Source organism: Tupaia chinensis, unplaced genomic scaffold (genome assembly GCF_000334495.1).
Source record: "Tupaia chinensis unplaced genomic scaffold, TupChi_1.0 Scaffold000570_1, whole genome shotgun sequence".
NCBI lineage: Eukaryota > Metazoa > Chordata > Mammalia > Scandentia > Tupaiidae > Tupaia > Tupaia belangeri.
The window spans coordinates 160,391-174,960 of record NW_006160084.1 but is presented as its reverse complement, the minus strand read 5'-3'; the positions used below and the strand labels follow the sequence as shown (position 1 = coordinate 174,960).

The 14,570-nt window shown below is 39.7% G+C and overlaps 1 protein-coding gene across 3 annotated transcripts in view; it reads right to left on the bottom strand.

Moving 5' to 3' along the window:
* Positions 1-14,570, bottom strand: part of SHQ1 (SHQ1, H/ACA ribonucleoprotein assembly factor) — a 127,343-nt gene that overhangs the window by 66,699 nt on the left and 46,074 nt on the right. For all 3 annotated transcript variants that reach the window (XM_006158047.3, XM_027775540.1, XM_006158048.3), the window contains exons 7-9: positions 11,888-12,042; positions 10,548-10,601; positions 6,967-7,090 (exon numbers count right to left, since the gene is read on the bottom strand). In XM_006158047.3, the coding sequence (XP_006158109.1) occupies positions 6,967-7,090; positions 10,548-10,601; positions 11,888-12,042 (333 nt within the window). The remainder of the gene's footprint in view (positions 1-6,966; positions 7,091-10,547; positions 10,602-11,887; positions 12,043-14,570) is intronic.

Genomic DNA, 14,570 nt, shown 5'->3' with positions numbered 1-14,570 from the left:
TAGTCATCCTTCGAGTCTCAATTCATATCTCACACCCTCTGTGCACCTTCCGTGACCCCTACTGAAATGAATCCCTCCCTTTTTGAACTACTTATCTATATTTCTTCTATAATAGTTAATTGCCTTCTGCTACTTTATGCTATTGATGGACAACCGAAGCTCCCCTGCTGGTGCAGAGGCTCCCTAAATGCTCTGCTAACTCACCTTTCCACTGCTCTTTATATTTACAGAGTGCTTTGCACAGAATACCTTTTGAGTATTTATTCAATCAAAATATCTGTTGGGTGACTCAATTAGTAGATGAACTCATCAACCAATTAACAAGTAGTTGAGAGTGCTAGGAAAATGATAGGAGCTGAGAACAAGAAGTCAAATCAGGCAGGTAATTGTAGCAGGTTCCCTGTCTGAAATGACTTAAATGAAGGTTGGTTTCCCTGGCTATACTTTCACTCTTCTATTTCTCTGTTGAGCTACTTAACTACAAATGGAATTTTCATAAAAACCTGGCAGTTGTCTCCCTTCCCCACTGGGACTCTTACATCTCTAGGACCACACTCATCACCTTGACAATGCAGGTGTTCAACAAATATTTGTTGAATAAATGTCAAAATAGTCTCATATACTATCTTTCAAAAGTAAAAATTAAAAGACTTAACAATTATTTAAAATGTCCAGAATTGAGAATTCACAAAAATTAATATGGACTAATGACAACAATGAAAAACCCCTACAATTTCACTTTGTGGTTTTCAGGTTAGGGGATAGCTCCTCTACAGTACAACTTTTTTTTTTTTTTAATTACTATTTTATTTTAGGTGCCGGCAGATGGCATGGTGGTTAAGGGTGTTGGACTCCCACAAGGCCAACCGCAGTTTGAGTACCTGACCTGGTGGCTTGCTCTCTCACTTTCCCTCTCTCTCTCTCTTTCTCTCTCGCTTTGTCCCTCTCTGGTCAAAATTAAAAACTAACTAACTAAATACGGGACCAGCAGTTGGTGTAATGGTTATGTTGCTGGACTCCCATGTAGTTGACTATGGTTTGAGTCCTGGACCTGGTGGCTTAAACTCACGCCGGGCATGTGTGCGTGTGTGCCCAGGATCCCGAGAGATGAATGGAAGTGAAGGGACTGCAGTGTGGCTATCCCCCCTGGGAGGGCGATTTCTCACTTTTCTGTCTCTCTCTGTCCTTCTGACGAGTACACATGCCCTATAGTAAAAATCTCTTAAAAAAAAAAACCAAAAAAACAACTAACTAAATAAAGTTAAATAAAATAATTCTTTAAAAACAAAAAGGAATTATTTTAACTTTACTTATTTATTTAAATTTGACCAGAGAGGGACAGAGCAAGAGTGAGAGAGAGAGAGGGAAAATGAGTGCATGTGCCCTTTAGTAAAAATCTTAACCAAAAAAAAAAAAAAGAGGAAAATTGGAGCTATATAGTAATATTTACTAGAGGGCAAGAGCTCAAAATCAGCTGATTTACTAAACAATTATGTACAATTTAATTATTTCCTGTAATATTATTTAAGATTGATTTTCTTCATTTCTGTAGCATTGGAATGAGCAGTACAGACAACCCAGGAGGGTAGTTAGATCGTTTAAATGTATGGCTTTAGAAAACATCGGTAACAGGGCCAGCAGGTGGCATAGTGAGTAAGGTGCTGGACTCCAACATGGTCGACCACAGTTCAAGTCTCAGACCTGGTGGTTTGAAAATTACATCAGGTGGGTGTGCATGTTTGCCCAAAATCCCGGGAGGTGACTGGAGGAGAAAGGATTTTGGCATGGCCATCTCTTCTGGGAGTTGATTTCACATTTTCCCTCCAATTCTGAGGAGCACATATGCCCTATGGCAAAATCCTTCAAATTTAATTAGTTAATTAATTCACCCAGGCCAGCAGAGGGCATGATGGTTAAGACACTGAACTCCTACATGACTGATCATGGTTTGAGTCCTGAAGCTGATAGCTTGAAAGTCACTCCAGGCACGTGTGTGTGAGTGCCCCAACCCAGGAGAGGATAGAAAAAACCTTAAAAAAATGTTTTTAAGTTGATGGACAGAGAAATGGAAGGAAAAGATTGCAGCATAAACACATCCATTGGGGTATTTTCTTTCTCCCCCTCATTTCTCTCTGGCAAATGCAGAGAATTACCCTTCTGGTAATTAAAAAAGAAAAAAAAAAAAAGTAAGTCAGGCACAATACTGACCTCTAGGAGCTTAAGAGTAAAAAGGTTAAAGAAAAAAAAAAAAAAAAAACCTCTTTGGATAAAGTTGGTTCAGCGTTGTGGGGTTTATTATAAACCACCAATGGGTAACAGGAGGCAGGGGGATTTCTGTAACCTTAAACCAAGAGGAAGGTTTGTTTGTTTGTTTGTTTGTTTGTTTGTTTGTTTAAAAAAAAGGGCCCTAAAAGAGTACAACCAGTTTGCCCTGAAAATTACAATTATAGCGTAAAAAGACTGGTGTCTGGCTGTCTATATTCAAAACGCAGACCTAGAGGCTTGAAAAATACACCAGGCGCATGGATGTGCATGCCCAAAGTCCCGATGGAAGGAGAAGCAATGGAGAAGGCGTTGAGGTGTGACCGTGCCCTACCGCGGTGCTTTCTCGCTCTCTGGCAAGTGCACACTCTTTGGTAACTAAAAAAAAATCTAAACAAATGAACAAAGTCCTAGAAAAAGGTATAGAGTATATATGATGTGATAGAAAAATATACGTATATATGATATATATTCCATCCAAGGGCAATGAAAATGAACCTATAGAATGAGCTCGAAGGGAAAATTGGAAGAAAAAATTAGGTTCTTGTTTCCCTTCCTACCTTATCACACTTAGTCCTTCTAACAGAAATAGACTGAGGAATGCTGTACAGAGATGAAGATGATCTGGATACTAGTCCAAAACTGTGTAGCTAAGCAGTAAGACGTGTCACCTCCAAAGAGAATGAAACTTCCAGAGATATATTACAAAAGTTGCTCTCTTTTTATTTTCAACTGACTAACGAGAGCTGAAGGACACTTTCATGAAGGATTCTACCCATGCTTCCCAAAAGAATGGAATGAGGAGGAGACGAGGAGGAGGCAAAGAAAGTTACTAAAGTGGCAGGCATAAAAAAAAAGGGGGGAGCTCATATGCCCCAAGATGACCAACCGGAGAGTAACTCCTCATGTGAGGGCCTTGGTTAAGCACTAAAACGATATTTAAGGGGGCAAAGCAGGATTTCCTACCCTTAAAGGAGTCTGAATTAAACATAAACTAACAGCAAAAAAAAAAAAAAAATTAACACTCAGCCTTTTGGAGGGGACGAGTTAGAAAAGAAATACAAAACTAAAAAGAGCCAAAAGCCTAAAGACTACTATGAAGTCAGATAAATTCATGGCTCTTTGAACACTCGTATCTTTTTTTTCCCCCTTAAGGAAGAGTTTTGCTATGGGTTGCATGCACTCAATGAAAAGAGAAATGGAGAGACAGAGAATGAGAAATGACCCCCAGATGGAATAGCCACATTGCAATCTTTTCTCCGCTATTCTCCTCTTGGGATTTTGGGCACGCATGCACACAAGTCCTGCATGAGTTTCATGACACTGGGCCCAGGACTCAAACAGCAGTCGGCCATGTGGCAGTCCAGCAATGTAACCATTATGTCATCTGCTGGTCCCCAAAACTCACATCTTTTTTTTTTTTTTTTTTTTGAGAGGTTTTTGGCTAGGGCGTGTGCACTCACCAGAAAGACAGAGAGAGACAGAGAGACAGAAGTGAGAAATCACTGCCCCCCAGGGAGGATGTCGATGCTGCAATCCCTTCTCCTCCATTTTCCTCTCAGGACCTTGGGCATGCACGCACACGTGCCCAGTGTGAGTTTAAGCCACCAGGTCCGGGACTCGAATGGTGGTTGACTACGTGGGAGTCCAGCGACGTAGCCATTATGCCATCTGCTGGTCCCTCCAAAAACTCACATCTTAGTAGTAATCAGTTACAATGAAATATTCTGCAGATTATGAAACATTCCTACATTGGTTTTGGAAGCCTAATCCACTTAAGATCAATATTTCTTTTGGGGAAAAGAGTTATTCATTACTTTCAACTACAGAAGCGTAACACTGACCTTTGACAGTAAAAAGTATGAGCGCTGTGACTGCATTTTGAATTATAAGTAGGCACCAATTTATTCTTGGAAAACATTAAGTGCCAAATCAGAGCAAGCTCCACTTAAATTATCACATGTCCAAACAACTGAGACTCTTCAGTGGCAATAATGGCATTCCTATGCCATCCACAGGTTATAATCCTCAACCAGTGCTGTCATCCCCCTAGCTTAAGGCAATGAATTCTCAACAAACCAGCCCTCTGTGTCAGCACTAATAGCCACAACCCAAGGACTTCACAGAAAATACTGTGTGTGGCCTTCAGGGTTCAGACTCGTTTTTAGCAGAGATGCTCCAGCGTGTTGCTTTAAGTTTTCTGTTGTCACCATAACACAGCTGATAAGACTACTTCTTGTCAGAGCAATAATGATGACAAATTAAGTCTCGACTTCAGTTCTGACCTACTACAACTGGTGGAGTAATTGACTACAGTGTAACTCAAGGCAATCACATTTATTTTGGGTTATGCAATCACAGAACTGATTACTTTTCAAATAAGAATCTAGAAAACTAGATTACTTCCCAGAATAAAAATAAGTAGCAGTTTGTACACATGAGAGAATGAGAGTGAAAATGTAAATGCAATTGTGAGTGTGTGGTTGTTGGTATGAGTATGGGTGAGCAAATACGTGTGCCAGTTTTCCATCTAGAAGCCATGACTTAACAGAATAATCACAAACTGTATTCCCACTGTTTAAATCTATACACAACGCCGAGATAATCTACCATGACTCATAAAAGCAATTAATGGGGCCAGCAGGTGGCATGGTGATTAAGGTACTGGACCTGGTCAACCACAGTTTGAGGCCCGGACCTAGTGGCTTTCTTTCTCACTTTCCCTCCCTCTTCCTCTCTCCCAGACCCCACAACTTGTTTTCTCACTTTCTCTACCGCCCTCTCTCTCTGGTGAATGCATTTGCACTGTAAAAATTAAAATAATAATAATGATAAATAAAATTAAATCACTCTTTTTTAAAAAAAAAATTAATTTTGATGAGTTCAATAATCATTTTTAGTGATTGATTTCCAAGGCCATTTTAGTGATTCAAGAAGTATTTTCAATTGGGGCCAGCAGGTGGCGTGGTGGTTAAGGGAGCTGGACTCCCACATGGCTGAATCACTGTTTGAGTCTTAGACCTGGCGGCTTGCTTTCTCACTTTCCCTCCTTCTCTCTCTCACTCTCTCTGCTCCTCTGGTAAAAATTAAAATAAATAAAGTTAAATAAAATAATTCTTTTTTTAAAAAAAAAGAAGTATTTTGGATGGAAGGCAAGAAGAAATAACATACTTTTAAAAAAACAAAGCAGCTTCCCACTGTTCAGTTAAGGAAGACAGATATCTCAACAACAGCAACTCTTTTATCCTATAATCAACAATCCTTCAAAATAAAACACAGCTAGTCTAAACCAACTCGACTAATAGAAAGGCATATTTCATTTAGCTATAACTCATTTTTACAATTACTGTCTACTTTAAAAGAATATACTTCAAACATGACTTTTCCCCCCAGAGCAAGACTACAAGTTGCCCAGAAGGCAAAGAAAAACTAAGTACATCTTGAAGTGGGATCAGACATTTAGAGACTGATCCTCCTCTTTAAACCAATGAAGTTACCTGGATGTAAGGGGAAGAAATTCTTTTATTTCCCCTTCTGACCTTCAAGTCTGAAAACTAAGCTCCCAGAAAAACTTTTATCTAAGGGCAAAGGAATGATGGGACTCCCCAGGGAAAGAATATAAGAAATGACCATAAAGTACTCAAAGTGACTTTTAAATAAATGTGCCAGAACTAATAAACACAAATGGATGCTGCGCCTTTCAAAGTCATTATCTTAGAAATTATATACTTACTCTATTAACATTGTTATGGGCACTTTTGTTTCAGAGCCTCGAGTTTCCCGTATCTTTAAAGCTAGATAGCTGTCTTTTCACGTGGAATTTTGCAATAATTAAACGTCCTCAGAGTGGGTCAGCAGGTGGCATGGTAGTTGAGGAGCTGCACCCCCACGTGGCCAACTGCGGTTGGAGTCTCAGATCTAGCAGCTTGCTTTCTCCCTTTCCCTGCTTCTCTCTCTGTGCCCCTGTGATCCAACTTAAAAAAAAATAATAACAACAAATAAAATTAAGTAAATATATATATATTTTTTAAGTACTCAGAGTAACTATGCTTTTCATTGCAGGCCTTCCTGTCTTCCGAAGTCTAGGTCTATCATCCGAAGTCTACCATCTCCTCCTAAATGATCCCAGCACTTCCCCCAGCAGGGCACTTTTCAAACTCTGTATCAGAATTGATTACTTATTTATCATCTGTCTCTGTGAAAACTGTGAATTGCATCAGAGCAGGGAATTTATATCTATCTTCTATATTACACAGTCCTAACATAGTGCATAAAAAATTACAGGCATCCCAGAAGTACTGAGGGATGCAATTTACTGTACCAGAAGATGGCTTGCAATACTGTGTGCACCGTCTCTACCTCTTCTCAAAAAGCCATCACAACTCTGTGACTGTAACTGGGAGGGGTTTGGAAAAAGTTTACAGAAAAATGTGTATTATGAAAAAACTATGCAAGGATTTCACATTTTTGCAGCAAAATAAACTTGCAGTTTTATTTCATTTTCCCACAAACTTTTTGAAATCCCTTGTTTATCATTCTATAAAGAGAATCTATTTTTCCATATACCGAGGGGTGGGGGGGGGTGGGTTGGTGAGATTATTTCCTTACTTACATATAGGAAAAAAAGCAAAGATTATGATTACATCTTCACAGACTGAAAACTTAAACCCTTCCACTTCCAAATCTGCAAGAAGGATGTCTCACCTAGTTGCAATATTTTTATAGTGTCTTCACAGGCCTTTGCTGCAAGCTTGAAATGACGGTAAAGTGGGTAGCACAAAACTCTTCTTCCAAAAGACACCACGATTTCATGGACGTTAGCCCAAGTCTGTAAAGTGCCATTTCGATATATAGTCATTCCCATAAACTACATTACACACAAAAATGTACAATTAAGTTTGAAACTCTCAATCAAAAACGTCACGTTTGGATCATTACGAAGGCAAGCATAAGGGCAACATAAAACCAAGAAATCAGATTCTCTTTACACCTTACAGTAAAAATTTTAATTGTAGTCTTTGTTTTTTCTCATAATACATTAAAATACCATAAATGCTCCTTAAAAATCATGTATGTAGCAGGAAAGTTTTAAGAAGTCTAAAGAATTACAAAAAACAATTTAAAACACATGGCATTAACAAAATACGGATACATATAAAGATTTTTTAAATGGTACATATTTCATACTTCTGTCTTTTAGGGTCATACAAGATAACATAGATCAAGGATGTCAAGGACATAGAACCCTTTAGTGAAATAAATCCACAATCTACCACTTACTTTTTTTCCTTTACTTTGGTCATGAGTAATAAATGATAATTACTTGGTAATTTGCTTTCACATATCAATGAGAGAACAGTACACTACTGATTTCTGGAAAAGTGTTTTATCTTGCACAGTACTCCAAATGATACCATTAGCAACTCAAAACTTACTGAAAACTCTAGACAAAAGAAATTTTCTACAAAATTGATTTTTGATAAGCAAAGATTAAAATTTTAGGGAACCAGCAGTTAGCGTAATGACTATGTCGCTGGACTCCCACGTAGTCGACCGCGGTTCGCATCCCGGATCTGGTGGCTTAAAATTCACGCCGGGCGCATGTGTGTGCGTGCCCAAGATCCCAAGAGGAGAATGGAAGAGAAGGGATTGCGGCATGACCATCTTCCCTGGGGGGTGATTTCTCACTTTCTGTCTCTATGTCTCTCTCTGTCTGTCTGGTGAATGCACGCGCCCTATAGCGAAAACCTCTCCAAAAAAATAAAAGTTTAAAAATTTAGACCGTGTATAAAATTGAAATAAAAAAGTTAAGCTCAGAGGGCCAGCCTCATGTCCTGGTGGTTAAAAGAACTGGATCCCACATGGCCGACAGCAAATCCCAGCCCTGGCGACTTGAAAAACATGCTGGATGCAGGTGCATGCATGCTCAGAATCCTGGCAGAATGGAGAAACGAAGAAGGGATTACAGCATGACCACACCCTGCTAAGGGGTGCTCTCCTCTGTTTCTACATCTCTCTCTGGCAAGCACACATACTTTCTGTCAATTAAAACAAACAAACAAAAACCCAACATAGTCAGAGGGTGGCATGGTGGTTAAGGCATTAGGCACTCCTACATGGCTGACCTCGGTTTGAGTCCTGGACCTGTTGCCTCGCTTTCTTGCTTTCCCTCTCTCTCTGTCTCTCTCTGCTCAAGTTCAAGTAAATGAATGAATAAATTAAATTAATTCTTAAAAAAAAAATAAAACCTCAGGGAGCAAGGTAATTTTCATGCCAATTAATTAATTAATTAATTAATTTCTTTTTTGGAGAGGTTTTTTTGCTATAGGGTGCGTGCGCTCGCCAGAAAGACAGAGAGACAGAAAGCAAGAAATCACCCCCGAGGGGGGATGGCCATGCCACAATCCCTTCTCTGTTCTCCTCTCGGGATCTTGGGCATGCACGCACACATGCCTAGCATGAGTTAAAGCCACTGGGTCCGGGAATTGAACTGCGGTCAACTACATGGGAGTCCAGCGATATAGCCATTATGCTAACTGCTGGTCCCAGCCTTCTTTATTTTTAAGGGAGATTTTTGCTATAAGGCATATGTGCTCACTATAGAGACAGAGAAAAAAGAGAGATGGAAAGTGAGAAATCACCCTCGAGGGGATGGCTACGCAACAATTCTTTCTCCTTCATTCTCCTCTCAGGATTTTGGGAACACACACACACACACACACACTCCTGGCGTGAGTTTTAAGCCTCTGTGTTCAGGACCTGAACCATAGTAGCTATGTGGTAGTCTAGCGATATAACCATTACACCATCTGCTGGTCAATGTCTATTTTTTTTTTTTCTTTTTTAAGTAGCATTTTTTTTTAGCTTTAATTCCATTGATTTTTTTAAAGTTATTTTATTATTATTTTTAAAATTTGACCAGAGAGAGAGAGACAGAAAGTGAAAATGAGAAAGTAAGACATCAGGTCCAAGACTTGAACCGTGGTCAACCATGTGGGAGTCCAGCACCTTAACCATCACACCACCTGCCGGTCCCCATGCCTATTAATTCTTTTTTTTTTCTTTCTTTTGTAATTATTTTATTTAACTTTATTTTTATTTAGTTTAATTTGACCAGAGAGGGACAGAATGAGAGAGAGAGAGAAGGAAAGTGAGAAAGCAAGCCGCCAGGTCCAGGACTCAAACCGCAGTCGGCCATGTGGGAGTCCAGTGCCGTTAACCACCACACCACCTGCAGAGCCCCATGCCTATTAATTCTTAATGCTATGAGAGATTTATGAATAATATTGAGTATTTGCCCAAAAAATGAACTTTAAAAGAATAAAAAAGATTACTAGTTGTCTTTATTGATGATACAACTTTCAACTGTTTAAATGAGTACTTTAAGCTTCTAGTTTCAATTACTGTTTCGATACCTAACAGTTTATTTTAAACTAGTAAATTTAAAGGTATCATCCTTTCAGATATTTTTGGTGAGACCTGTTTTATAAAAAGTAGGTACAAAAACAACCAGTACTATACTACTAAGAGAGTTACCAGATCAAACTCTGCGAATTATAGAACCCAGAGTAAGTTATTGAAGCTCTAGAACCTAGGATAAGCTATTAAAGCTATGATCTAAGTTTCCTAGCCTATAAAACCAGCAAAACTTACCCCACAGGCTTACTGAGAGAAACAGATGAAGTAATATATGTGAAATGCTTAGCATGGACCCTGGTGGCCAATTACCCATGTTTGCTTTCCATCGCTGAACTGGGCTGACCCCTAGTAAACTCCAGCTTACCTACGCACCTCCCACTCTACCCCACCTTCTCCCCTAAACCATGTCCCCATTCTTTTTCCAAATTATGTTTCCCTACTCTAACTTTCAAAATACTATACCTGATTTCATAATTAGAATTTTTTTTTTGGAGAGATTTTCACTATAGGGCGCGTGCGCTCGCCAGACAGACAGACAGAGAAAGACATAGAGACAGAAAGCGAGAAATCACCCCCCAGGGAGGATGGTCACACCGCAATCCCTTCTCCTCCATTCTCCTCTCGGGATCCTGGGCACGCACGCACACGCGCCCGGTGTGAGTTTTAAGCCACCGGGTCTGGGACATGAACCGCGGTCAACTACATGGGAGTCCAGTGACATAGCCATTACGCTAACTGCTGGTTCCCTCATAATTAGAATTTTGAATGTCAATGAATTGCTTGAATGACCCCAAACAAAGTAAAAACGACAGAAAAACAACTTTCTGAATGATGAAATCTAAACAATTACAACTGAAAAACCGTACCTCAAACCAGCACAATGTTGGACTCAGTTTTCTGATATTCCATGCAGATTCGACCTTTGTTTGTTTTGGAGAAAACAGTGCCATCACATTAGAGGTAAAACCACTCGAAAATAAAGCAAATATATCCATCTATTCAAACAGTATCTGAGTAGTATCGACATATGTAAGAACTAACGAGTGCTTACGACTATAAAAAATAATTGTTTTACTGATACAGAGAGGATTAGAAGGAAGATTCTGTTTATTTACCTTAAGAAAAGGAACCTTTCTATTGATAGGAGTACCAGAACATGAGAGCAAATAAGCAAGGGCCTAAAGGAATCATAATGTAAAAAAGTAAAGCAAAGTAATGCTTGCTCAATTTCTGTCCTCAACAAAGTTACTGGTCTCCCAAACATTCTATAAATCATCTCTCAAAGGAAGCAGCTTGAAAAACATGCTAGATACGTGTGACTATAGTGCTCCAAATCCAAATGGGATGGCAAAATGGAGGAAAAAGTATTGCAGCGTGACCATACCCATCACGGATCCTTTCTTTCTCACTCTCTGGAAGGGTGCGTACCCTCTGGCAACTCAAAGAAATAACCCTTTGAGGGAGGGTCATTATAAATAGCTGCAGGAGTACACTGCCTAGAAAAATCTTTTTCATTTTCAAGCCCTTTTAACTATACAATCAGTAAAAGAAGAAAGAAGTTCAGTTCTTCATTTACAAAATTAAACACGATTTAAGAGAAACAATAAAGTACTAGCACTTTTTACAAGATCATTTAAGAAACAATTTACTTTATAAAAGTATTCATTTTTACCATATGATTTCTCTAAATAGCAAAAAAAAAAAAAGATATGAATCAGACTTTTAAAATGTATTTACATACAGGATTTGACAAGTATACATATTACATGAATTGAGGGACACTTGCAAGTAAATGCTAAGTTTTTTTTTTTTTTGTAAAATGCTATACTTTCCATCTGCTGATTGCCAGCTAAGAGAAAGACTGTAACTGGGTATGGTAGTTTACCCATGTCAATGCCAAGTGTCATTCAACACAGCTCTCTTTGGCCTGAAAGAGATGCGAGACCAGGACAGCCTTCCTCTCTGTGGGTTTCACTTCCTTAACTACCCTGTTCTGCTATGTGTTAGAGACAAATGCTACGTAAGAGAAGAGAGGCCAAGTGAGCATTATGCTTGCATGCTGGTCCCCATCGGCACGCACAAGCACCTCTGCCTGGGATGCCCCATAAATAACGATGACAGGTCCTATTCTCAGCAGAAGAGCCGATCCTTTAACCAAGTTTACTTAGCAGAGTAATCTTGCTGACAGACACACAAGCACACTTACATTCTTCTCCCCCTCGGTGACACGCGTTTCGTAGCAATATGCCAGAAGGATATCAATCAAACTGTAGTACACTTGATGATGGGCTCTCTTGTCCAGCAGGTAAGATTTATTGACAAATTTTCGCAGCTGGTATTTCTCTTCTTCAGAAAAACACACTAGAAGGCATGGTGTTTAAAAATTAATGCCATTCAGTTCTGTAAGATTCCTGAGAAGAACAACTTGTTGAAATCAGAACTCTGATTACAGAAACTATATAGAAAGAGGATGATGAGTTATTTTGACTTAACTCTAGATATATAAACGACTTATAAATAGACTTCACAGTTTGGGACCAGCAGTTGGCGTAGTGGCTATATCGCTTGTCTCTCATGAAGTTGAACGTGGTTTGAGTCCCGGCCCTGGTGGCTTAAACTCACGCTGGGTGCGTGTGTGTGCATGCCCAAGATCCTGAGAGGAGAATGGAGGAGAAGGGATTGCAGCGTGGCCATCCCCCTTCGCTTTCTGTCTGTCTCTCTGTCTTTCTGGTGAGCGCATGCGCCCTATAGCAAAAAAACCTCTCCAAGGGGTAAAAAAAAAAAAAACAGACTTTGCAGTTTTATTAAGGGTTGTTCATCTGCTCAAACCCTAGCAGGGCTAAACAAAGGAGACATTTCTAAATAGTATCTACTCCTTACTGCCACACACCCTCTTTTTTGCTATACTGTTCTGTATTTAAGGATCCAAATGACAGAGTAAATGACTTTAAAATTAAGACAATACGCTTTTTATTTTTTGGTCTTTAGGGCAAATGTGCTCACCAGAGAGAGAGAGAAAGAAAGCATTCCCTAGAGGGGCACAGTCAGGCCATAATTCTTTTTCCTCTATTTCTCCATCCTGTTAGGATTTTGGACACATCCAGCACGCTTTATGAGCTACCAGGGTAGGATTTGACTATGGCTGGCTATGAGGAGTCTGGGTTCCTATGTAGGACTTAATCACTGTGCATAGGGCCCACCCAAGATAATATATTGATAGTTTGACAAAAGTAAACATATAAAAGCTAAATATAGCACTCTGAAAATATTATCCATTTTTTTAAAAGAATTATTTTATTTAACATTATTTATTTATTTAAATTTGACCAGAGAGACACAGAGAAAGAGAGAAAGGAAGCCACCAGGTAGGTCTAGGACTCGAATCACGGTCGGCCATATGGGCATTTAGCACCCTTAAATACCATGCCACCTGCTGACCCCATTCATTATCCATTTTTTAAATTTTATACTGTACAAAGAGATAGGAAAATTCCCATACAGCAATCAAGTTTAAAGGCACATTTAGCATTCTTTACCAGTACAAGTAGTTTCACATAAATGCAAATATGTGACCATATCACACATATAGAGGGAAGAGGATGTTTCTTTGCAACAGTTTCTTCTTCCTTTCTTGCTTTTGCTTGGCATTCTCTCTCCACCTTCATCTTCATCAATGGCCTCCCCCATGCTAAAAATCTAATATACACCGTTCCACACTTTTCTCTACACTTATGTAATTATATAGAGAAACATGAACACATACACTAGGGTGTCTACGTCCTCCCCCTACCCAAAGAATCGGTTTGTTTTTCTCCACCTAGCCCTCTCACTGAAGCATAGTTCTGGCAAACCCCTTTAAGTCCATTTTTATGCACATAGTTTTTTTTCTTTTTTTTTTTGAGACAGATAATTTTTGCTACAGGGCGTGTGTACTCACCAGAAAGACAAAGACACAGAAAGCGAGAAATCAACCCCCAAGGGGATAGCCATGCCATAATCCCTTCTCCTCCATTCTCCTCTTGGTATTTGGGGCACGTGCATATACATGCTTCCAGTGTGAGTTTTAAGCTGCCGGGTCTGGGACTCGTACAGCAGTAAACAATGTGGGAGTCTAGCAATGTAATCGTTATGCCATCTGCTGGTCCCGTGCAGATAATTTTTATAAAGGAGTACAAAACTCCAAGATGTACCATGCTCTATTCAGCCACTCCCCCTGCTGATGGGCATGCACTTTGCTTCTGGTTTTCTGCCACAGCTAATAATGCTGCCATAAAAGTCCCTGTCATATGTCCTTGGATACTGGAGACTTTATTTCCACAAAGTAGATTCCCAAGAATAGATTTACTATGTCAGAAAGTGCATCCATTTTAAAGATACTTTATTTAAAGGCTACAATAACTCCCTTTCTACCAGTCAGGAGGGCTTCCCCTCCTACATGCACCTCCCACCTTCTCCTGGCCACACATGTCATCGCTTTTTGTTGGCCATTTCCAGTGTAATGGATGTAAACTGACAGAGACAGGCAGAATTCTAAGATGACCCCTGACAAGTCACATAACTCAGTGGGGATGGAGTGTGTGACTTGCTTTCATCAAGCAGAATATGGCAAAGGTGATGAGACAATCACTGCCAGGATTACATTTCTTTATCAGCAAACTGGAACAGGCCTCGGGTTTTGAAGAACTAAGACCCCATGTGGAGAGAGGACCCGTGAGAAGGCTATGAGCAGGGAGCGGTGGGGGCCCAGCATCTGATGGCAACGACAAAGCCAGGGCCTCAGTTCTCCAGCCATGAGGAACAGAATTCTACCAGTAATCATGGGAAGAGGACCCCAAGTTTGAGGAAAGAGCAGAGCTACCAACACCTATTTAAAAACAATAACAAGGGAC